Source organism: Alnus glutinosa, chromosome 7 (assembly GCF_958979055.1).
Source record: "Alnus glutinosa chromosome 7, dhAlnGlut1.1, whole genome shotgun sequence".
Lineage (NCBI taxonomy): Eukaryota > Viridiplantae > Streptophyta > Magnoliopsida > Fagales > Betulaceae > Alnus > Alnus glutinosa.
In genome coordinates, this window is record NC_084892.1 from 23,644,423 (window position 1) to 23,670,595 (window position 26,173).

Here is a 26,173-nt window from a genome sequence, read left to right on the forward strand (position 1 = left end):
GATCCATCTGTCGATCTATTATCTAATTCATTAAACAGTATGTCATGTCAGATCAATCAATTAATGTTACGTGAATCTCAATCGACATGTCAAGTGACAACTATACATGTCACATGAGACAAAAACTGTCAATTGCAAATATACCATAAACAATAATAATAATAAAGTTAAAACACAAATTCCTTATTTATAATATTTACATTTGTAAATTAAAGTGTGGCATATACAGTTGGTATATGACGTGTCAAACGAGAGCTATGTGGCATTAATTTATTGGCCTGACATAACATATTATTAATTAATTGGATGGTAAATAGACATAAAAATTTATTTGAAATCAAATAAAAATTTAAGGACTTAATTGTTGAAATTGAAAATGTAGTGACTAATGTTCCGTTTGTTTCGGCGTAAAATGATTTCGGCATTTTATTGTGTTTGGTAGGGGCGAAAATAATGGTCAACGAAAATCATTTTCAGTTTGACCGTAAAAGCTTCTTTAATTTTTGGAAAACGAAAAACCGTAAATCGTTTTCCAAAATTAAACTTTTCATCCTTGCACGCTCGTTTGATATCCGATTGTCAAAATTCAACAAATGTTGGTCGTCAGAATCCAGCCGGCACCGGAGTCCGGCAACATCCGGTCGCCGGAATCCTGCCGGCGCTAGAATCGAGCAACATCCAGCCACCGTCTCTGGATGCCAGCGGACCAGATTCCGACTGAAACTTGCAGAAATATTGTCGGATTTCGGCCATGGTCAAAAGCTGACCGGATCTGGCTAAAACGGTCGGGATCCTGCTGGATTTGGACAGATCCGGAAGAGTCCGACCGGACCCGGCCAAACTTGCTCCCCTGAATTCGGCAACGCGACCGGACGTTGCCGAATTCCGGCAGCATTTGTCAAACTCTAATTTTCTCATTTCGTAATTTTTTCGTGCGAAACAAACGTCGAAAAATATTTTCAATCAAATCATATTTTCTGAAAATAATTTAGCCGAAAATATTTTACAACGGAAATCATCTTACATTAAAACAAACGGAGCATAAATTAAAAACACATGAAAGTGATTAAATTTGAGTTTTTCCTAAAATTCCTGCACTAAAAAAAGGAACAGGCCAATTTCAAAAAAGCCCAATGTATCCAACGTTAACTGGGCCCAACTTAGACCGTCGATGTGGAATTACCAAAGAACGTAAAGCATAGTCTCGCGTCCATATTAAAAAAGAAAGAGAAAAAAAAAAGTTTTGTACATTTTTTGCTCTGAATTTAACACTTGTCCATATTAAAAAACAAACAAAAAAAAAAAAAAAGGTTTTTTTTTTTTTTTAATCAAAAAACATTTATTTATTATAAATACCGGTTGGGAAACGGTTTTTCGTCCCCCAACAATCAATTCCCAGTCAAGTAAGACTTCAGTTTTATCAACGACTGTGAGCTCAATAAATTGTTTGCACTCAAACAAATACGAATTAACCTTAAACATGATAGAGATGCTACCAAGATCAAGATCCTTATTACTTGAACCAAGCCCTTTTTAAGATTTTTTTTTTTTTTTTTAAAAAAAAAAAAAAAAAAAACTTTATCTAACAAATTTTTTTTTTTCAGAAAAAAAAAAAGGGTCGAGTAACTACTAATTTGTCTCATATTCATCGATTGACAAAATATATGTTTGATCAATACCAGTTTTTATTAACAAAGTCAACAGTTGCAGTGGAGCCAATCCAGCCAAGTGTTCAAGGTTTAAGATTGATTTGTTTAATTATGTTCTAAGCACAAGTTGAGCTCTAACTTCTCACTGCATAAGATAATATGTTCGAACTTCTATATTATGACTGTCGGAAAGAGATGATGTTTTTGAAAAGTAATTAATTAAAATAGAAAAATAATTATTTGATTAATTATTTTTGCACGACCCGCAAATTTGACATGAATCTAACATGAAATTAAAAGGTTAAAGTTAAAAAATCTGACCCGTTTAATTAAATGAATCGAATTATAAGTTTATACACATATTCAACACGCAACATAATAACAATTAATTTTTGATATAACTCATGAACCCAATACCAACCAAATACAAAAGTATAAAGTTAAAGTTGGATAGGTTTAGAGTTAACGTATATAGTTTTAGAATAATGTTTTTTGCACAACTTTTGCACAACTCTAACAACTTTTTATTAAAATCAATGAATATTTAGGATCCACATAAAAAAAAATAATAATAATTAATCATAAAAAAAAGTAGTTAGAGTTATACAAAAATTATAAAAGAATTATGCAAAAAAGAATTACTCATAATTTTATATTCATGTAGATAAGCAATTGCGAATGCTTTTTTCTTTTTTCTTTTTTTTTTTATGAAAGCGATTGAGAAAATTTTATATTATGCATATGCCCTATAAGTAGTTCTATTATCTAAAATAAAGAAAATTTTAAAAAAAATTACAAAAAAAAAAAAAGCCACAGCGGTTGCCCTTTTTAGGGCTCCATGCTACTCAATCCCTTATTTTAATAATAATAAAAAAAAAACTCTCTCATCTTTGGCTCTATCCTTCACGCTGAGGAACTTGACTTCGACTTGAACAACTTTTGTCCAAGAATGATGTTCCCTGTTGCACTCTTCCTCTTCTTGTTCCTCTCTCTCCGCTTCTCTATCCTCCTGACTGCATGTCTGTTGTATTCACTGTCCTCCGCCGCGTCTCAGCCTCCAAATCTGACGTGTTCCTCTTTCAACAATGGTAGAAACCAGACTAGTGCTGAGATGGGTTTGGAAGCTGGGATTTAGGCAAATTGGGGTCCCGGATGAACTGGACCTGGGAGAAAAAGACAGCCACGATTTTGAACTAGAGAAATTGAGAAGAAGATGAAGAAGGGCTGTTGTGTTGAAGAAGAAGACGAAGAATGGGTGTTGGAAGGGACAAACAAGACGTTGATGAGAGAGAAATTGAGAAAAAAAAAAAAGCTTCAGAATAAAGTTAAAAAGAAAGAAAGTAAAAGTAAAAGGTAAGAAAAATATTATTATAATATATAGAGAAAGACAAACGAAACTGTTGTGATGTGTTTTTATATATATAAAAAAAAAAAGGTAGTTTGATTCCCTAAAATTTTTATAAAATAAGAAAAATAATTGAGAATCTGTTGTTAGAACTCTAAGTAAGACAATAAAAATAGATAAGAAGGGAAGGCCCGGTAATTAAGTTTTTCCTTTTCTATTGATTTGACAAAAAGAAATGGAAAATGTTAAATTTACAACACCAACACAACAATCACATAACAACCCCTCACATGAGGGTGGACCCCACACACTGGGGCCCACCCTCATGTGAGGGGTTGTTGTGTGGTTGTTGTGATGATGTTGTGTATGAATCAAATCTCAAAAGAAATTGGAGAAAATATAATCATGCGTACGGAGGTTAAAGCGTCGCAGCGACGCAGCCCATACATTTTCTCTCTTTTTTTTTTTTCTTTTTTTTGTTTTTTTTTTTGTTTTTTTTTTTTGTTTTGACAAAAAGAGAGACAGAGAGACAGGGACGAAGGCTCAAAGCCATATTATAGACGACGGAGGCTTACAGCCTCGATCGCAGCCCGCACGTTCGTCATGCTACTGCACAACACCGTTCATGTCACCGTCTCCAATCGACCAAAACCAAAAAGAGCGTGATGTGGACAAAGTTCGGATGGTCCACCCAAAATCCATGTCAAAGGAAAAACCAAATTAAATGCAAACCAAAATAAAGATAGATAGCAAATATTTTAAAAACTACAAATTGAGACTTGAGTGATCGAGGCACGCAAAGTAGCATGCTATGGAATACAGCAGGGCGTCGCCACGTGTAGGAAACGTGGTTCGACTCCAATAACCCTATGCCACCTACCGCCCGCAAACTGTTGCCACAGACCGTCACGCTTACCAACTACTGTTCACATTACACGACGACGTACGCTTACTTGTGCTTCTTTAATTATTTCCTTGTCTCTTTGACTCTTTCTTCCTTTTTTTTTTTTTTTTTTTGAAAGACTCTTTCTTCCTTTCTTACTCCGTCTATATCCTTCAGTTGCCAAAGCTCATGAGTCATTAACACAACAACAACAAGAAGCTGGCCTTGGCCCAACGCTGTTTGCACGAATGCAACTAGTCGTTGGATTCTCTTTTGGGAGAATCCGAAAGCATCTTCTGAATCCTTTGCCTTGTTTCCATTTCAGAAGCCGCCCTATCTTCCCTGCTCTTTGTGTATGCCTCAAAGAACTCCTTGTTCTCCTTCTCTAACTCCTTCCACACTGTAACACAACCAATAAAAGTCAAATAAACTTTATTCATCAAAAAAAAAAAAAAAAGTCAAATAAACTTTTCTTTTTAAAAAATAAAAAATAAAAAATAATATTTATATGCGACTTGATCGATTGCCCGTAACCGTTAAAAAAGGTGACGACAGACCTGTGGAAGTAATGACTGGTTTGATATTTGCATGCTTGGAGAGGGCCTCCATGCACTCTTCCTTGCTCATATGGAATATGATACACTCCTCTATCAGGTGGTGCACCTGCATCAACTCGATCAAAAGTACCGATCACGGTTAATCCTCATGATGGAATAGAAATTTGAATCAGAGATACCGTGAACGACGATGATCAACAGAAACTCACCATGCGTATATAGGAAGCTGAGTCTTCCATGATTGATCTTCTGGTATATAGCAGCTCTTGAACTCCTAAAAGACCAGTAAATATATATATGCGCTAAAAGATTACAGAGAACCAACAAATGGAAACAACTAGATTTCTAGCAAAAAGTAATAGAAGATAGAAGAAAAGAAGATGATAAGACAACAAAATAAGAGAGAGAGAGAGCAGAGAGAATATGATCGAGAGAGGCAAATGGTTGAATTTATAAAAGAGGGTGGGCAGGTTAAAACTTTAAAACAGAGTTTTAAATTTAAAAAAATAAAACAAAGGGCAGATGATATGATGTCAGTAGGACTGTGGGGCCCAAACTCCCACGTGGGACGAGGACGATGATTGGTCGAGAGGGGATTAGAGGAGATTCTACAAGTAGCCCTTGTTTGTTTCTTACGTGGCCACTAAGGCACATTGTCCACGTGACAGTGGGGTCCTCTCTCACCTTGCATTTTAGCCTAAATAAATCAGCGTTTCCTCCAGATTCCAAGGCACCAATATTGGGCCCCACAGTAAACCAACGGCCCGTGAAATTGCCGTAGCGTCTTCGTTAACTCTTTGCTTCTTCTGTTTAGGCTTTTCTGCGCTCCACCCTTCTTTTACCCAATCCTCTCCCGCCATTCGCCATTATGCATGGAGAAAAAAAAAAAAATAGGAAAATTATGATTGGACCTCATGCTTAGTGTGATTTTTATTTAAAGATTTCAATTTTAAAAAATTTAGGATATTTTAAATTTGAAACTTCTCTCAACTCTTTTGTCAAATAAATAATAGAAATTACATAAAAAAAAATATAGTTATACTCGTTATTCCAAAAATTATATACTAGTTATGGATTTTTATAGTTATACTAGTTATGGACTTTTTGAAAAAGGTATTAACGTGTGTAATATTCTTCTTTTATAAAATTTTAGAATTATTTGATAGAAATAAGAATATAGATCGAGATCCTGAGAGTATTTATAACTATTCTTGCAATTTTATTTTATTTTATTTTTTTAAAAAAAGAGAAACAAATTACTTTTCTAAGGTAATATCATATCGTGTAGAAAGAAATTAAATAGCTATCATGCATGTAATACGTTTTCATTATAATATGTATAGTCCTTTGATTTATATTGTGCAGTTAATTTTGATTTGAACAGGAAGTTAATTTTTAACCTTGGAGGCTTGGATGAACTTCTAGAAGAAGTTGTGAAAAGGTGACAGAACCTTAATTTAATGACGTCAAGGCCAGGGGTGTGTTGGACTTTCGCAATCGGCCGCTTTGAGTTTATTATTTTTATTATTATTACTGCAATTGTATTAAGAAGTCAGACCCAAATTATATATATTTTTCTTTTTCTTTTTTTTTTTTTAAAAAAAAAAAAAAAAAAAAAAAAAAGCATTTGGCTTTTCTGCACTCTCGGGAAAATGTGGGTCGGCTTAAAACGGAAAGGGGTAAATTTCTCCAGTTAAACTTAAAGGATGTTACATTGCTTTTATAACGCCCTCTAGATATTCCTTTCTTTATCAGATATCACTGGTTTCGTCCAAGCAACCCACACTCCCCCCACCCCTCCCGGCTCCGCCCAAAGAAAACATGCACTTTCTTTCTTTCTTTTCCTTTCTTTTATTTATTTATTTATTTATTATTATTATTAGGGCTGGCATGCTTATTGAGTTTGAATTATGTTAAGGCATGCATGAATTTTAGACTATATAGATCAGCTATAACCCAACCTATTTAATTAAACGATTAGACCATTTAACTTTAACCTGCTAAATTTTATGTTGGGTTCGTTGATTGTATCAAAAATTATCAATCACTATATTGCGTGTTAGGTTCGAGTTGTGTCGAGGCATGTGTATAAGATTATATGGGTGATCGACCCCTAATCCGACCTATTTCATTAAACGGGTCTAATCCATTAACCATGACCTACTAATTTTGTGTTAAATCTGTGTTGAGTTAACGAGTTGTGTAAAAAATTATCGGTCCCAATTATTATTACCTTTTTTATAGAAATGACGAATTTTGTTTTTTCTCTCTTTTGCAGAGCTAGCTAGTACAAAAAATTGCACGAATAAGCTAGGAGTTTGCTACTTTTTTAAGGTGAATTTGGATCTCGTGATAAATGGGTGGAATGTTTGGTTACATTTTTTTTTTTTTTTTTTTTTAAATCCTCATTTAGTAATAGCCTGGTTTGATCAAAAACTTAAAAAAATTCTCTTTTACTTATAGATAACTACTAAGAGCATCTTCAGCAATAATAACTAAAGTGGCTATTGAAAAAGTAAAACATCCTATTTTAGCTACTACTTTTTCTATATTCTCTCTAATAGATTATCTATTTTACTCTCTACTTGCATTTACATATTATTTTGTGTGTGAAAAAGTGTGAAAGCAATAGGAAAAAAGAGAAAATAATAAAAAACTCTTTATAGTGTGAATAGTGAATAGGCAGAATGACCTATTTGCTATTTACACTAAAAGAAAAAAAAGTTATTTTGCCTCTTCTGCTGGAGACGAAAAATGGCTTATAATAGTCAAATTTGACTATTATAAACCATTTGTCGATTATGTTGAAAATGCCCTTAATATATAACTAAATCATAAACTACTCCTTATGATGATGGGTAATTAGTAAGTACAAAAAAATACACTTTATCACCACAACTATCACAACTTTTGCACTTATGCCCAATAAATTTTAAAAGGTAATCCCTTCAACTACCTATTCCCTCACAAATAAGCCATTCTATTAGCAATTAGGGTTCGTTTGAGTTTGCGTTTTAAAATTAACGATTTTAAAATGTGCGCTTTGAAAAAGTAATTTTTCAAAACAGTTAAGTATTTGACGAAATCGCAATTTAGCCTTTAAGATCACAGGTTAGCCTTTAAAATTACGTCTTTTCAAAAAAGCACTTCATTGCTTGCGATTTGAAAAATTAGATGCGTTTTCAAATCTCAATTTTTTTAAAATGCAATTCCCAAACAATTTATTTTTTGTGATTTGGTTTAAAATCACATATTGTCTATGAAATCGTAGTCCCAAATGCACCATTGGTATCAAAATGGAAGAAAAAGTAGTGCATCGCCACACATGACTTTTTTTGAATCTTTCTAACAAAAAAAAAAAGACCCTAAAAAAATTTGAGTGATCGAATCACCCCATGGCCCCTCACAGGCTATGTAGTGGCCAAACCACCCTCAAAATGGAAAATGACACTAAATTTAAATTTAATGTTGATTGAGCAGTAAACGATACTAGTTTTTTTAGTGTCATTTAGTCCAAAACAACACTAAATTTAGCATCGGTTAAACAATAAGCAATGCTATTTAGCATCAGTTTGTACAAGCGACACTAAATTAAACGTCACAACCCCCTCCCTCCATTAACCCATTGTAGTGTAGGTGTCATTTTTTAAAATTTGGTGCCATATATGCAAAAATGGTTTGTAATACACCTGGGGTAAAAGTATATTTTTCCCCGTGAATTACTTGAGTATCTTTTTTGAAAACCATCGCTAAATTTTATTATAGTTTGATCGATGAAGTAACGTGAAATTTTCATAATTTTCATTTTTCAGTTGATATTGAATTCTCCCACACGATGTGTTCATGTTATATTAACACAAGATTAAATCCTTATGTGCTTGGATAAAAAAAAAAAAATGAAAAGATTTGAGAATTTTCAAAATTAATTTTAAATCTCCTTTGTATAAAACGATAATGGTAATGGAAGTAAGAAAAACGTGGGTGATGATGATAGGGTAGCATCACTGTGCGTCTGTGCCTGTATGGTTGATTGGTTGTATAGGTTGTACTCGTGGTAGCGTTGTATAGTGAGGGTGACAATGACAATGGTGATCGTGAACAATTAATTAATGATAAAAAAAAAAAAATAGAAATAATACGATAATGTTAGCTATTGATACAATTTATATGATGACATATTTTCCAATAGAATTTGAACTTGAGATTTTGGTATTTCAAATTTTCAAATTTGGAAATATTATAGAATTATATATTGAGATGACTCTAATATTAATCCAAACAATTGAAATCAACATTAGAAATGTTCCAAATTGCAAAAGAAAACTACAAAACGAGAGGGTGGATCCGTTAATTAAGGACCCAACAAAGATCCTAAAAATAGCCATTATAATGCATGGAATTAAAACTATAAATAAAATAAAAAAATTACAGAAAACAAATACATGATTAGGGCGGGGTATCGGTTAAATCGGTGATGGTAGATGTATTTTTCGCCTACCAAATTGAAAAGTCTATTAAGTTGGTTAATTAACCGACTTCATATCAACAAGAATAAATTTAGACTATTTCGGTTAATTAAGTTAGTTAACTCAGTGAAGTCGGTTAGTCATGAGCTTTTTTATAATGGGTCAAGCCTATTTTTATGGGCCAAAATGGGTTGTTTTTTGGGCTAAACAAGTGTTTTATTGGACGTGTTTTTTAGATAAACAAGTTATGCAAAACCAAGGGTCAAAGTTGGTTAAGTTGGTTCGGTTTACTGAAGAAATATAAATTATACAATTAATAGATCCGAACCAACGTCGAAATAATTTTTGTTATTTCGACTACAGACTATCGAAAATCGGTAGGCGGCAATCAAATATTCTGCCCACCCTTATACATGACAGACCAACAAAAGATTACTATTCTTAACAACCATTTAAAGCAGGTCATTTCCTCAGCTATATATGAGGGGAATTCTCATGGTGGAGAAATCGAATGGAAATAATGCCAAACAGAAGTGGCCGGTTGTAGCGGCCTATATGAGATCTACGTTGTGAATACAGCTGAAACAATTAATAATTATCTTTATTTCTAACCAGCTCCGAAATGAGTTGAAGAGACCAAAAGACAACAAAGCTAACAATAATAGAGTTCCCTTCAAAACTGAATGACCAATAACATGGTCATGAACATGAATGAGTATAGCCCGAATCTAGATTTGGAAGTTTCTTACAACAAAAGTGCACCTCATATAAATATCCATGTGAGTAGGGGTAGAGCCTGAAATAAGTTTAAATAGCTTGTAATTTGGCTTTATTCCCCTTATTTGCTAACAAAATGTTAGAAATATACCACGTGCTTTGGCAAATTGGCACCCATATATATTTTCTATGGTTCCCATGGCCATTGTTATCTTGAAAGTATAGAGCAAGTTCACTTTATCAGCGTGCCCAATTTGACATTTGATGGACTCCATACCCGTTGATGTTTTTGGTCTTAATTAATTGCTTCCATCATCATGGACCGATTCATGGTGTTTGTGTTTTTGCTGCTAAATGGGAATGTGGGCCTTCATTATTATTCCATTTCCTTTCTGGTGATATTAGCTCCCCTGCTTCAACCACTCTCAAAAACTCAATCCTCTTTTGTTCTCTCTCTTTTCTTGTCAAGCCACCCAACTCTACAAATAGTTTGCAACCACACTATATATATATATATGAAGGCAGCATGAACCCCTCTTAGGGACGGAACTAGCTAGGATTTCTCATAGGTCAAAAGAGGGGGGGTCAAAATATGAATGAGGAGTCGAGTTTAATTTTTAGGCCAATATATATATTAAGAGAATTTTAAAAAACTTAGGCGGCCAAGGCCCTCCGGTCCCCTTGTTCCGCCCTGACCCCTTTCATCCATTTAATTGGTACAATTTTCATCAAATAGTGTGAATCAAAGAAATTAAATCCCTAAATTGTGTTTAAGAACTTGATTTACTGTATTACAATCTGCATCTTGATAAAAATTTGAATGATTATTTCAAAAGTTTAAGTTGATAAAAAGAAATAAATTTATATTATAACACTCCACTTTCACATGTGGGTTCAAACTTTCCCTTAATAAATAAAATCCAACACATAAAATGTTTAACGAAAATGGAAAGTGAAAGATAGAGAGAGTTCTCCCTTAATAGATGAAACTCAACACATAAAATGTTTAACGGAAATGGAAGCTGAAAGATAGAGAGAGTTCGGACCTCTGTTCTAATACTATAATAAAATTATAATTTATCTCAAAAGCAAAAACTAATTAAAAAAATAAACTTAAACATTTAATTTATAGTTTACCAATCCTCTATGACTATGAGTGACGTCATAGTGTCCGTGACTCTAGAAATCTAATCAATATAATATTATTATTTATTTTCTACTCTTAGTCAATATAATCTTAGCTAAAGCATCGTACCATTATCTCTTTGTCGACTTTAGTGTTCTACGTGGAGCTTAAAATATAGTTTTCAGCTAAGTCTATAGTGATAAATAATATTATCTGGTGCAATTACAGCTAGAAATGATAATGACATGGCTTGCTGTTTATTTATCCTTATGTTATTGAGGGAAAACACTTACTCTGTAGCTCTACCCAAGAACATTTCTTAACCCGGCAAATAAACAAAAAAAAATGATGGTTAAATTGTACCTTCTTTTTATTATATATTGGTAAATAAAGAAAATTTACAACTAAGAATAACACACCAGGGTTGGGCAACCCAACAAGCAGGGGCGGAGCTACCCCTGGCCTTGGGGGGCCCCCAAGGCCAGGGTTCTCCCAAAAAAAAAAAATTCCTTAAAAAAAAATAATTAATTAATTTTATCCTTAAATTTTGTTATTTTTATAGTTTTAGCCTTCTCAAATTTTTTTTTTTCAATTTGACCCTCCCAAATCTTGAATCCTAGCTCCGCCCCTGCCCGCAAGGGATTTGGCTTGAGTGCTGTAGTTTTAAACTACAGCACCGTGCTGTAAAAAAAGGAGAGGCTGAGAATTAATCAAGCCTTTTTTATAAAACCAAACATCGTTTCTTAAAAGTTCAGTTGTATGAAGCAAACGTTTATTAACGTTTCTGTTTTACGACTTCGCAAAGGTCGAAGGCAAACGTTCAAGAGAGCCAAAATCACGCCTTTTGTTAAAAAATTTCTTCATTGCACTGCACTGTCTTCTTCCATTTCATCCAAAAATTCTTCTATTCTGCTTTCTCCAAAGAGAGAGTCTTTAACAGAAAAATAGTATAGAACCCAAAAAAAAATAATAATAATAATATGCAGAGCTTCCAGGGGAGGACGAGATGAAGGCCAGAAAAGAAAGAGTTTCAAGGTTGCTGTTCAGAGAGAGATAAGGGAGAGAAAAAGAAATGAGTTATCTAAAATCTGCAAAACTTGTCTCAATACCAAGTTAGTCTTCATGTTCTCACGTTAAGCAAAATTCTCCTTTGGTCTATTGAAGGAGAACCATGAAGGAACATGTGAACTTGTGAAATAGTGCCAAGTGCTCTGCAGGACGAGGACAAACCCATTTCTCTTGCTTATTTTTACGGCTCCAAATTCTAATAAGGGGAAGCAACTCAAAAAATAAGAAGGGCTACCATTAGATCTCTTAACAGCACGGCACTACTCATTACCACTTGCTTTGTTCATGCTAGCAAAAAACAGGGGTTAACAAAGTGAAAGATTTTGGAAAGCTTTGATTTGGTTGCTTACCAAAGGCAGAGTAGTTGATCTTATTTATAGCCAAAATGCAGAAAGTCTTTTACAATGAGCTTAGAGAACTAAAGTGACAAAGCCAAAAGGCTTTTCATTCAGGCTTACACGTAACTACAAAGAAGGAAAATGGAAAAAGGAAAAGACTTGAGATCAAGGGACTAGGTGGCTTCTGTTGGGTGTGATATCTGGAGTAGTGGTGGTTGGTAGATAACTGACTTGTAATTGAGATATTTATCATCTAATATAGTGGACTAACCTGGGATTGAGAAACCAAGGTAGTCCTCTGATTAGAATTTGGAGCCGTAAAAAGAAGACCAAAATTATGAAAGAACAATATTAGACAAGTTTTGCAGATTTTAGATAACTCGTTTCTTTTTCTCTCCCTTATCTCTCTTTGAACAGCAACCTTGAAACTATTTCTTTTCTGGCCTTCGTCTCCTCCTCGCCTGGAAGCTCTGCATTTTATTTTTTTTTGGGGGTTCTATACTATTTTTCTGTTAAAGATTCTCTCTTTGGAGAAAGCAGAATGGAAGAATTTTTGGATGAAAAAGAAGAAGACAGTACAGTGCAATGAAGAAATTTTTTAACAAAAGGCGTGATTTTGCCTCTCTTGAACGTTTGCCTTTAGCTTTTGCGAAGTCGTAAAACAGAAACGTTAATAAACGTTTGCTTCAAACAACTGAACTTTTAAGAAACGACGTTTGGTTTTATATAAAAAGCTTGATTAATTCTCAGCCTCTCATTTTTTTTACAGCACGGTGCTGTAGTTTTAAACTACAACACCCAAGTCGGATCCCCAACAAGAAGCACCAAATCAATAAAGGTAAACAGGAAGTAAAAGGAAATGCATTAAATGAATAACTCAACCTTATTAATTCTTGATTCTTGGTACGAACACTATAAAACGAAATTGCAAAAAAAGACGGTTAAATAAAGCGTGGATAGAGTCATAGAGGCATGACTGTTATGAGACCCTTCAATTCTATTCGAACCTGCATAGAAAGGGATTCAGATAGGGGCATGACCCTCATGAAACCCTTTAACCCTACCCAAACACTTGAAGGGGAAAAGAGACAACAAACATATATAAGAAAGGGAAAAACGGAAATTTAGGAACAAAATTACAACAAAAAGCATAGAAAAAACAAAAGCAATACAGCAAGACCAGCACAGGGGACCAGCGGAAGGCTGCTGCCTTTTATCCCACGCTTCGACGCGTGGGGGTGATGCTCCGGCTCAAAGTAGCCAGATGACAAAAGACCACCCCAAGAGGCTCGTAGCCGTGTGGGGGATGCACAGGTTCGGAGTTTGCCATTTAGTGGTGGGTACACAAAGTGACATTACCTTAGGGGGTTTTCTATCATTAAAAAAAAAAAAAAAAAAAAGGAAAAGAAGAAGTTCAACTACACTTGACTTCTATCCCCTTTTAATCCTCCGAAGATAACGTGACTTTTAAAATTACTATTGAATTGATCTAATATTGATTTAAAAGTTATATAATCTTTTAGGAAATAAAAGGAGATTGAAGTATAGCATTACTCAAGATTAGATATCCTCAAGTTTCTTTGTTGTACTCAAGCCCGAATGACATTTTAGCAATAAGAGTTATTTTAGCTGCTAAAAAAATCATCTTTTCTATTTAAGCTACTAATTTTTCTATTGGACTGTCTATTTCACCATTTACTTTCTTTAAATATTATTTTCTACTCTTTTTTTATTATGTTTTTAACCTTTCACCTTTCTCTCTTACTTTCTTTAAATATTATTATATTAGTCCAAGTTGCTCTATTATATATGGAAGTCTACTTTAGTAAATTGGATAAGAAACTTTTATTTTAAAAACTCTGTTGAAGAGGTAAATTATCTAATAGTAGCTAAATATAGCTATTATTGCCCATTTAAAAGCTCTGCTGGAGATCATCTAATGGAGATGCTATTTATCTCTTGGAGGGTCAGGCTAACAAAAGCAATACTACTAGTTGTTCTTACGGTATAACCAGAATTTTCAATTTTTCAATCTAATATATAAAAATTCAAAGATCATAGTTAAAAGAGAGAAAAATAAATAAATAAATCATTCGTGTAAATACTCTAATATTATTAGATTAGCTTTTCTTTTCAATTCTTTTGTGCTTTTCTTAAAAAAAACTAAAATAAAATAAAATTATCTTCCATAAATACAGGTGAATGCGCTTAAAAAAGAAAAAAAAAAAGAAGAAAAAAAGACTAATAATTCTTTCAAGTTTATCTAATAAATCATAGATGCATGCAAGTTCATCATGCAAATTTCTCCAAACTACAGTAATCGTGAATGTTTGCAAGCGCATAACACATGGGCCAATCGCTGACTTCTTTTGAGAATTAGCAAACTTTATCAGAGAAGAAAATTGAAGTATAAAAGAGTTGCCGCTAGAAGATGCATGAAATGAGAATAGTGCAACTCTGTTGAGGTGTTTCATTCCACTTTGATCATATAGCAGCCATGCAGCTAGTCCAGGACATTGATCCACAATGATTTTCCGCTAAACACGACACTTCATCCAACCAGGGCTCCACTCCTAATTGAATTGAATCTCTGCAAATCGTGCCTTTATTTCACATCTGGTATGAATAGTACACTTAACAACACAATAAAGCACTCCCATACAGCAAGGTAACAAACTCTTTTTTCTTAATGAGCATAAAAAAATAAACTAGAAATTTGTGATGGGGGGGGGGGGCATTCAAGGGAAATCATTGGACAAAATAAAGCAGAAACTTGTGGTGGGACATTCGAGGGAAATCACTTGGATCCAGTTCATTTGGGATCACCATATAAAGAAAGCAGTAAAACAAACAAATGGACATAAAATGGAAAGAGAATAGACTTGAACTATACAGTAAGGAAGGATTGTACAATCATTGTACAATCAACTCATCCATTGCTCATGCTCAAACTTTAACATGGATGAGAACTTCCAATTACAAGGGGTAGCTACACCTTCTTGGATCTCTCACAAAGAAGGGATGTCTAAGTGCTTCCCTTGCCTTGAGTCGCTCTGCTGGGTCATAACGGAGGAGCCCTTGCAAGAGATCAATCAAATCGCCAGCAGAGTGATCAACATGCTGCATTATTAGGTTCTGTGACAGAGAGTTTAATGTAAGATTCATCCAATTGCGCATGTAAGACAATACTTATAAATAGGAACAGATCAAACAATTTCCTGTAAACAACTTTGTCCAAATATATGTTAACGCAGGTAGCAAAGGGTTTTATCATATCAGAACTAAATGGTGTGACAGAATAGCAGAAGATAAAACAAAATATTGCACTCAGTGAAAAAACTGGTGTGAACAACGTTCAGGAGACAAATATCTCAAGATGGTATCTAAATTGATGTTTTGAGATCTTAAAATACACAAAGCAGTTGGCATGGTTCAGATTTATTTTAGGTTGCCGATGTTAACCATGCTAACCTTTGTACGGAAGGTAGAGTCAATTGTTACAGGACAGCTCATGATGTAAAAACTAGAAATTAAAAAAATAAAAATATTCCAATAAAAAGTAACCTATCCCATGGTATTTAGCACACCAAGAATCTAGCTAATCCAAATTGTCTCTATGTATCTCGCTACATGCGATTTGTTGAGATATTAAATTCTCCAATGCTGATAGCAACTGAAAATCAGCATTTTTACAGACAAAAGCTGGGTAGATTTACCCACTACCTGGCATATAGCAAGGTATATGCAGGTATATCAATCTATCTAACAAAGGAAATCAAAGAAATAAATTGCGGATGTATAGTGGCAAATTTATATAAACAATATGAAGCTGCAAATTCTGAATAATTACCGGCAGACGGGGCAATTTGCAAACTGCTTTCATGCTTTCCCTCGATGTTGCACCATCAGGCCAATCTAACCTTGCACCCCTCCTGAAATATTTCTCAGCACGGCGGCTGATCATGCACAGGTACACAACATAAGAGCTTCATCCACATAAAGAAACAGAAACACATTGCAGAAAGAACAATCTAGTCACTCTTACTCAGCTCGAAGCACCATATGCTGGGGTATTGGCCCCAAAACCCTCTCCATCATGGCAAGATGCTCCAAGTTTTCATGTGTTTGGAAAAGGGCCTCTCCCTGATCATAAATGAAACAGAGGGTGTAAGAGGTAAACATGGATCCAGACTTTATAGCTGCATGGAAATATTCAATTCTTCCAGGACCAATCGTGAATATTATTAAATTTCCCAAGGTATTTTGTTGAGCTCCATAGTTCCAAAGTCATATGTCTTCGCAGTGGACAATCTGTTTCCTGAGACAATGAACCTATATCTATGCAAAGAATGTTCTAGACAATAATTTGTCCCCAAGGTGTTCACATTATGCAATAGTTCAACAATGAATATTTCAGTAACAGAAGGACGATTTGAATTGCAAGGGTGCCCCATGTCATCAAAGGCCAGTTTGCACATTAAACTCTCTTAATGAATCACCAAAACCAATGTTCAGTAAAATTGGTATAATTGTCACACTTTTTTTTTGGGGGGGGGGGGGCACAGGATTGTTGTAATTAACACGATATATTCAATGCCGTTAAGTTGTAAATGTTGGCGGCCATACAGACAGACAGAAAGGCACTTACAGAGCATAGCTCAACAAGTATGCAACCCGCACTCCATAAATCACAAGGATAGTTCCATCCAAGACCTGCAACATCATCCCACAGAGTATTATCTAGAAGAACCGAAGCAAAATTCTGACTACAGTAGTTTGGCTGGGAATAATATTTTACCCAATATAACTTCTGGTGCACGATAATGACGAGTTGACACCACATAGCTGTGATCCTGATGTTCAAATGTTGTACTTCCAAAATCAATGAGTTTAATGGCGCTCGACTTAGGCAGATTCTTGAAATAGGAACCTTCTTTTGTCGACCGTGATAAAAACTTAAATTGTCGCCAGTGGAGAATTAGAAACAGTATCAGAATTTTGAATTTAACCAATAGCCCAGCTCAAAAGCATGAAATTCAACCGTGCTTGTGATCAAATATAAGACATGAGAAGGTATAGTACCTCTTAACCAAACTGTGTTTATTTTAAACGCTCAAAACTAATATATATTGTCACTTCAAACACCAAAACAAACACAACATAAAAGCATTTAAATTAAAAAGAAATGAAAGCATGTGTATGCGTGTTCCAAGTAATCAAACATGTTATAATAATTGTACCATCAAAACAAATCAATGATTTACACCCATTTAAAGTCATAAAAAAGGGGGATATGCCTAGAAACCAAGAACATGAATAAGAAAATAATACCTTATAATCCGGCACTTTGACATACTCGGAGGAGACAAGAAGAATGTTTTCTGGCTTCAAATCAGTGTGAATAAGGTGCAAATCATGCATAACTACAAACATAAACCAGTAAATAAGTCAATAAGAGGTGAAAATAATTTTCAACAATCATCAATTCCATGCTTGTCCCAAAAAAAATAATTTAGTTGAGTTTGAAGCGGAGAAATCTTCTAATATGGAAATGAAGTAACTAGATGCTCAAATCTCAGCTTTATATTAAAAACATTTGAGCATCAAGTATAAAGAATTCAGATAAAATAGTGCAAGAATTGTCCACACACATGCTACAGACTCCAAAAGTTGTCTGCCAACCTCCCGAACAAGATCAATGGGAAATGAACGGTAGCTGTTTTTGCGAAGAAAATCGTATAAGCTTGGTCCAAGCTTCTCAAATACCTGTTGAAACCATTTAAATTTCATCCGCAAGTTGTTCTAACTCACAGAATATTCAGGCATGAAGGAACACACATTGTCCCTTCAAATTAATCAAATCAGAAGCACCAATAAATACTTACAATACAAATATGATTACGATAGTCAAACCAATTCCGTATTTGCACACAACTGCAAAGAATGAAACCACTTATACCAAAAACACTTCGAAGTTCTACAACCAATAAGGGGAAAAAAAGAACATAACATCCATACCGGGTGCCACCAACATCATGCCTGGCAAGCCTCTGAAGGACATCGATTTCAATCATTGCAGCTTCTCGATATTTGTGAATGGAGCGAACGACTTTGATTGCCACGACTTCTTTCTTTTCATTGTCAAAACATTCTAAGACTTGCCCAAAAGTCCCTGCAAAAGTTCTGTGTTAAAGATCACAAGAAGCAAATGAAATAAATATATAAACATTACTGAATCTCAAGATCCAAAATGTTATCTTAACAGCAGCAGAAATTTTTTTGACAGCAATATTTCAAAATAATAATAATAATTAATAAAAATAAATAAGAAATCAAGAAATAAGAAACACGCGCAAACTACCATAAAAAGATGATATCAATTCATAAGGGACTAATGAAATCAAAAACATATAAAAGGTGCAAGGAGGAAGAAAAAAAAAACTGAAATGAAACACTGACCTTCGCCCATTTTGCCAAGAATCCTGTCTGCAAGTATAATTTTTTAAATTAAAAAAAAAAAAAACAAAAGGTTAGTTACTAGTGAACAAGTTATGAGTACCAGAACCACTCATAAATCAGAAGTATAAGATGAGAGTCAATCCTTGAATAAACAGTGACATATATGAAAGCATGAACAAATAAACGTATGAATGATTAAACACATAAATCAAACATGCCTGGCATAGATATTGGAAATGGCTTGACAAGGTGTTTAGTCATGATATAACAGACTGAGAACCAAAACTTCTTTTACATCCAAATTGGAAGCCCTAGAAGCCAGACTACAAAAGAATCTTAACTTCCAGTTAAATATGAGGGATGCCTACAAGTAGCAATTCAAGCATATACTGAACCACATAAATTTAGGGTGATTATAAATGTTTAAGGCTCTGACAAATTTTTTGAAGGAAAAGCACCAAAGCTGTTCAAGCAGCATCCTATAGTGCGATAAGATAAACAGAATATATCACAACTGCAACTCACATTTCCACCCAAAGGCAACAATCCTCACATTGCAACAATTCCAATTTTTATATTGGAACGGCATTTCACAGTGAGTGGGAGATGCTTACAGCGAGGAGTTAAATTTTCTCCGATGGCAAAGACATAATGGCCATCTTTGTCATCTGATCTCCAAGGCGGGGAGGCATTGCGAGGCACTCCGCTGTAAAACACAGATGAAATATATCCACAATTGGCCATTGCTGCGTTCCCAAACTCCTGCCCACAAAAGATAGGTGTAACCACCTGCATTACAAAAGAGGGGGAAAAAAAAAGATCAAAATTAGCATCAGTAAGCCCAATTGCAATTCTGAGATCTTGCAGACAATTACAAATTATGAAATTTTTTTGATAAGTCAGTTACACATTATGAAAGTTAAGGCCAAAGTTATTCAACAATTACTTAGAATGAAAATTAGGTAAAAATTTCAACAATTACACAGTATGAAAATTAGGCAATTTTTTTTTTTTCAACAATTACATAGCATGAAAATTATAATTTTTTTCCTAAGCTAAAAAATTTATGGCAAATGCAAAAAACTCAAGATTTAAATAAAGAACCAAATCAAGAGTGCATTTTTCTACAAACGTATAAAAAATTCATTAATTTAAAGCGAAAATTAGAAATTCTCTTGCATAATCAAACAATAATCCACCTTCGAGGATCACAAACTCAATTTGTTATATCATACAAAAATACGAATAGATGAATTACAGTGATTGAGAAAGAGAGAGAGATTGATACCTTGGGAGGAGGAAGAGGAGGGGGTATATCCCAAGTTAAGCGAGCTCGTTTCCTCGGTCGCTTGTCCATGTTCTTGTGCGGGAATTCTATAATCCTCTGCGTCTCCATTTTTCCCTTGTTCTTCTCCAATTTCGCTCTTTGCGATGACACGATGAATTTGCAGAGATGAATCAAAAATCTTCAAGAAGCGAGATATTCGAAACGGCCCGATCCAGAATGAAACAAATCGACCACCAATTTCTGCTGTTTTTGTTTTCTGAGAAAATGAGAACGATTGGAAATCTGGAAACCCTAATCTTGGAGCAGATCTGGAAGCTAAACCTGAAGCGTTGGAAGCTAACTCGGATTGATGGTGCGTTTCTAACTATGGTTGAGACCTGACCGCTGGGCCCCGAGAGTTGATTGTTTCGGGGCCTGCTGGTTTTACTCAAGGACTCCTCTTTGTTCGTTAAAGCTTTTTACTCCTCCTCATTTTCTATTTTTAAAACAAAAGCATTAACGAATAGTTTGAAATTTAAAAAAAAAAAAAAAAAAAAAAAGAAAGAAAAACTTAATTTTAAGGGAAAAATATATATTAGTCCCCCAAACTACCACCCTTTCTCCATATGGCCCCCCAAAATACCAATGCTTAGATTCTGGCCCCCCAAAATACCACTTTCTGATTTTTTGGCCCCATCCGTTCATTTATGCTGTCAATTCTAAACAGAATTCTGAAAATACCCCTCCTACACTTTGAAATTCTCACGGTTAATAGAGGGGTATTTTCGGGTTTTTGGCTAATTTATGTTAGAATTAACGGTATAAATAAACGGATGTGGCCAAAAAATCAGAAAGTGGTAGTTTGGGGGGTCGGAGTGCAAATGTTGGTAATTCGGGGTGCCATCCGGAGAAAGGGTGGTAGTTTGGGGGGCTAATATATATTTTCCCTAATTTTAACTTTTATATTTATGTCACTTTAAAATATTTTTTTCAAATAAAAAATACCCTCTAAAATAATGGGGCGCGTGGAAATGCTTTGAGTCGCAAATTTTGGGCCAGTTGGGCCAAGTCGAATTAAGGCCCATAATGATTTTCTGAATCTTTATGAGGTAATTAGCGTTTGGCTTTCATAATTTCGAATCCCTCAAAGTAAGGGCATAACAAGTTGAGTTGAACCGAGTATTGAATTTTTAAACTTAGTTCATTTAATTTTATTTCGAATATGAGCAAAACTCGAACTTATCACCGAACTAAATAATCTGTCAAGTTCGGTTTATTTTTTTTTTGAACTAACTCGAACTTGTTCATGAACTGCTCAATTAACTTATTCATTCCTTATATAAATTAAATACCATGATTGTTTTTTGTTTTTTTTTTCATAAATCGATACTAATCATTAATTTATTATTTTTAAAATTTTGTCATTTGAGTTAATTAAATAAATAAAGTTTAATAATCTTGAGTTTATATGTATGTATATAAATTCATTTTTCCGTGCGTGCGACACACACACACACACACACATATATATATATATATATATATATATATATATATATATATATATATATATATATATATATAATCACACTCATGTACACACAAACATATATGTATCCATTTTAAGACTCAAAATCACATCAATTCCAGTAAGTTATATCTATCGTATTATGAAGATAATTCTATTTTATGTGTTAATGTACTTAAAATGTTTTCATTATTAAATTAAAATAATACTATAAAAATGAAGTTATATGAGTTAATACGAGTCAAGTCGAGTTTATATCAATTGTAACGACCCATTCCTAATTACACAATATTGTCCACTTTTGGCTCTTCCGAACCAAACTTCCCAAAATGTCACTCCTCTTGGTACTACTATCGCAAAAACACGTTTAACTGTAGAGTTCTGATAGGTTTATGGCCATCATGACTTTAAAACACGTTGTGTCAAAAAGGATGCATTTATATATATAAGCATATCCTCATTCTCAGGCGATGTGAGACGTCACAATCACCCCCTCTTTGGATCCAGCAACCTCGTTGGCGACCCTCATGGGCTTGTGCACGCTCCCTCCATCTTAGGCTGGACAATGGCTCTGATACCATCTATAATGACCCACGCTCAATGACACAATATTGTCTGCGGGTTTCTCTGAACTAGACTTCCTAGAAGGTCTCCCATCCTGGTACTACTTTCACAGAAGTATGTTTAACTGCGGAATTATGATAGGTTCATGATCATCATGACTTTCAAACGTGTTATATCAAGAATGGTGCTTTTATACATATAAGCACATCCTCATTTCAATTCAGCTCGTTTAATAAACAAACCTAAAAATTTGTTCAAGCTTTGTTTGTTTAATAAATGAATCGATTTCGAGCTGAGCTAATTTTAGCCAAGCTTGGGGCTGTTCGTGAGCGACTCCATTAATTTACAGCCCGACCTCAAGGTTATATTTGTGGTTTTTAAACTCTTCTAAGGCAGAAGTTTATTTTGAATATAAATAATGTTATAATTTTCAGTCTTTTCCTCTTTCAAATCTTAAACTAATTTGGATGCAATGCAAAACCTATTAACATTCGTTATATTCGTAGACAAAATATTCCTATAAAAATTAGTTTTTATTTTTTATTTTTTATTTTTAAAAAAAATAGAAGTCACATCCCAATAAAAAGGATTTACATTAGGATTCTAACAATTCATCTAGAGATATTTAGTAACTATTCAACTTAATTTTCGCATATTGGTGAGAAGCATAATCGAGCTGCCTTTATGCATCTTTTGGTTGCCAAGTCGCCTAAGTTGTTACATTTCTTCATTGCCTTTCTGATGAACATGTCTTGCAGGGCAGTGGATTGTGTTTGTATTAGAGATGGCAGTTCATATTCTGAATGAGAAAATCACATTAATCATGCTTATGTGGACATTGGCACATTGTCCGTCCACTTAAATCGCATAGTCCACGGCAATCCTAACAGTTTGAACTAAATTTTTGCACACTTTCGATTTGCAATAGGATTTTCTTTCTGTAAAGGGGGAGTGCTTAATTCTTATCATTATTGAAGAATTATTTACAATATTGAGTGGAATTTTAATAATTCAAGAGACAGATCTCATGAAGCACAAGTTTAAAAAATAATGTAATGCTTACAATATTGGAAGAAATTTTTCCATACAATAATGTTTCCAAGATCACTAAAGCTCCATCTGTCATGCCAAGACCCTTAGAATCTCACACTCGCCAAAGCTCAAACTGCCATGGCCTCACAAAGGGAAAAAAAATACTGGAAAAAATGTCATACAAGTTGATGTAATAGTAAAAATCAGCTTTTACATCTGCCGTATAAACAACATATGATAAAAAGCAAACCTACAAAATGTTCCCATTTTCCTGTGATCTGTGAAGCCAACGGTTGCAGAACTCTACAAGCAGCTGCTTTTGAAGGGCATCCTTCTAAAACCCCACCATTAATTAATTGCCTAGGTTAGTATGTGGTGTAAGCAAATAAAGCCAATACGGTTGGTTTGATAGCACGCAGGTCAGTTATTCAAACAACGCTCCTCCTGCCTTCTTTTAGAGCAATCTATTACGGTAGTTGAACTGTTCTTTGATACTTATAGATGCTACGAGGAGGTTGAAGTAAATGAGTTCAGTCCTCCCAATTCTCAATGCTCATGACTCTAATATATAAAGCGGAGATAGAGATTTTTAGTAATTTTGTTGTTCGGATTGCTAGCAAATCATTGGGAATCCAGATCTATAAAGGAGAGCCACTCTAATCACTTCTTCAAAAAGCTAGACTCACGACTCTTCAAGAAGATTGGAAGCTTTGATCTCCCTTAAATGCTCCATACAAAACCGCAAGGCCATATACATTTCATCCTTTTGGTGATGACTCCAGTCTCCAGTTACAAAGACGTGAACTTTGCTTCCGATTTCAATCCAGCTACTACCTGGAATCCTCTTCAAACCCTTCTCTTTCATCTCTCTTCTTATTGTTGACACACTCAGCCATCTACCAGCTGCAGAATGAGCATTTGACAGCATTACATATGATGAAACGTCTTCAGGATCCAGAGCTAGGATTTTTTGAGCGGCAAACTGCGCCAATTCCATATTTGAGTGAATCTGACAGCCTCCAAGCAATGCTTTCCAAAACCCAATTCCTGGATCAAATGGCAAATCGCAAAGGAACTCCTCAGCTTGTCTGAAGCGCCCTGAGCGGGAGAGTAAGTCAACAATACAAGCATAGTGCTCCGGCTTTAGCATGCTAGGGTCTTCAAGTCTTGCGCGAGAGAAATATGAAAAACCCTCATCAACAAGGCCAGCATGATTACAAGCCCATAATAGCCCAAGAAGTGTAACACTATTAGGTTTACAACCTACGGCCTGCATCCTCTCAAAGAAGCTAATGGCTTCCTCTCCTCTACCATTCTGTGCATAACCACATATCACAGCATTCCAAGAAACAATATTTCTTTCAGAAAGTTTATTAAAAACCAAGAGACTGTCTTCCATGTTTCCACATTTGGCATAAAAGCTGATCAGAGAATTGCCAACAAACACATCAAGCTTACCCAAGAACTTAACAGCACAAGCATGAAAACTTTTTCCCATTCCAAGGGCTGCTATATTGGCAGCTGCACTAATAGCACAAGGAAAAGTTGAATGATTAGGCAGCAACCCTTCTCCAAGCATCTCAACAAAAAGATTCACAGCCTCTTCATTGTGGCCTGTTTGGCTACACCCGCCAATCATTGCATTCCAAGAAACAATGTTTCTCTCGGGCATCTCTCGAAAGAGGTGGAAAGCGTCTTCAGTCCTCTCTTTTTTCAGGTAGCCACCTATCAAAGTCGTGTAAGATACCACATTCCGGTTGCAGGTATCTTCAAAAACCCTTTGAGCTTCTTCAATGGTACTCAACTTGGCATAATGATCTAAAAGTGCGCTACCAACATAAACATTCGAGTGAAGGCCAATCTTCGTTGCGCAAGCGTGAATTTGCTTCCCTATATAAAGGTTTCCCAGCGCAGTTGATGAGTGAGTTACGGTCCCAAATGTGAACTCATTGGGTCTAATATTTGATACAAGCATCCTTGCGAAAAGATACATGGCCTCTTCATGGCGGTGCTGTTGAACAAAGCGCCCAATGATGGCTGTGGCAGACACTACGCTCAACTCAGACGCTTCGTCGAACAGTTGAAGAGCAACCGAGAATGATGTTGATTCTGAGTGAATATCAGGCTGAGCAGCTGAGATTCCTAGTTTATGGACATGTGCATAAGCTTTCTGAATATCAACGAGAAGGCTACAGGCTAAGCTCTGGGTTTTTCTCAATGTGGGCTGAGAGATGGGGAGTCTGTAAATTATGGGTTTCATATGCGAGTTCGGGAGGGATATCTGAGGACTCAATTACCCATACGTGATGCAAATATTGGACAACTTCTATCTGTGGTTAAATCTGCTAGATAGTTGATGACTGTAAGATCAATGGCTGAAGGAAATTAATTGGAAGTGGAGAGTACTTTCATAGTTCTAAGGTTAATGATAAGTTTAATTAACCGTGTCGATCAGAATGTAGCATTACGATCCTCTTCGGTTCAAATGCAGGGTATTCAGTTCCTTTTAACTTAGGGACAATTTTATTTAAAAAAAAAAAATATAAAAAGACAAATACATTTACATTATAAGAAACTGAATACTCTCCCGTTCATTTGAACCGGAGATGATCTGTTTCAAAGGATCATTAAGGTATTGAAGATAGGCCCATAATGTTTAATATCCCTATAAATTCGATAATCCAATACAAAATTAGTAGGTTATAGTTAAAGGTCTAATTCGTTTAATTAAATGGATTGAGTTACACGCGACAAATATTTTATAAATTTGACAATTTTTTACCCGAGTTGCAAATTCAACATAAACCTATCACTAAATTAGAGGATTATGATTATTGTGTCTGACCCATTTAATTAAAAGGATCAAGTTAAAATTGATGTATATAATTTTATACTCATTCCTCGTCACGAAATCTAACATAACACACAAACACAAATTGTCACTCTAATTAAATTCCCTTCTACAACATATGAGCACTCCAATTTCTAGTTGTTCTACGACAAACATCGAGTCTAAAGTGTCGGGCTAATGCTGGGAAAGTTGTCCCAAAAGAAAAATATCATTTTAGGAGAATATTTGGGAGAGTTTTTAAGTTAAGAGTTTCATATGACAACTTAAGAAGTTATTTCCAAGGGCTAATTAAGCTGGACTAACAATGTTATATTAACTACCAC

At 34.8% G+C, this 26,173-nt stretch overlaps 3 protein-coding genes across 5 annotated transcripts; all 3 read right to left on the bottom strand.

The window, feature by feature from the left end:
• Positions 1-3,714: 3,714 nt before the first annotated feature.
• Positions 3,715-4,866, bottom strand: LOC133872836 (uncharacterized). The gene is made up of 3 exons (XM_062310454.1): positions 4,644-4,866; positions 4,435-4,540; positions 3,715-4,277 (listed from the first exon to the last, which is right to left on the bottom strand). The coding sequence occupies exons 1-3, from the start codon at positions 4,671-4,673 to the stop codon at positions 4,132-4,134; spliced, it is 282 nt and encodes a 93-aa protein (XP_062166438.1). The 5' UTR covers positions 4,674-4,866; the 3' UTR covers positions 3,715-4,131.
• Positions 4,867-14,378: 9,512 nt separating this feature from the next.
• LOC133873068 (serine/threonine-protein kinase AFC1) lies at positions 14,379-20,337 on the bottom strand. 3 transcript variants are annotated; one of them, XM_062310785.1, is made up of 12 exons: positions 19,897-20,337; positions 19,223-19,397; positions 18,609-18,635; positions 18,168-18,321; positions 18,035-18,083; positions 17,801-17,915; positions 17,481-17,572; positions 16,948-17,104; positions 16,798-16,862; positions 16,195-16,292; positions 16,000-16,105; positions 14,379-14,739 (listed from the first exon to the last, which is right to left on the bottom strand). In XM_062310785.1, exons 1-12 carry the CDS (start codon positions 20,002-20,004, stop codon positions 14,701-14,703), a joined length of 1,185 nt encoding a protein of 394 aa, XP_062166769.1. In that variant the 5' UTR covers positions 20,005-20,337; the 3' UTR covers positions 14,379-14,700. The 3 variants fall into 3 exon arrangements, with proteins under 3 accessions (XP_062166769.1, XP_062166768.1, XP_062166771.1); XM_062310784.1 differs by lacking the exon at positions 14,379-14,739 and adding an exon at positions 14,911-15,284 and having other exon boundaries at positions 19,897-20,336; XM_062310787.1 differs by lacking the exons at positions 14,379-14,739; positions 17,801-17,915; positions 18,035-18,083; positions 19,223-19,397; positions 19,897-20,337 and adding an exon at positions 14,911-15,284.
• A 2,631-nt stretch (positions 20,338-22,968) lies between these two features.
• On the bottom strand, positions 22,969-25,463 carry LOC133873644 (pentatricopeptide repeat-containing protein At5g42450, mitochondrial). Its single transcript, XM_062311380.1, has one exon. It carries the CDS (start codon positions 25,257-25,259, stop codon positions 23,682-23,684), a length of 1,578 nt encoding a protein of 525 aa, XP_062167364.1. The 5' UTR covers positions 25,260-25,463; the 3' UTR covers positions 22,969-23,681.
• Between the last annotated feature and the right edge of the window lie 710 nt (positions 25,464-26,173).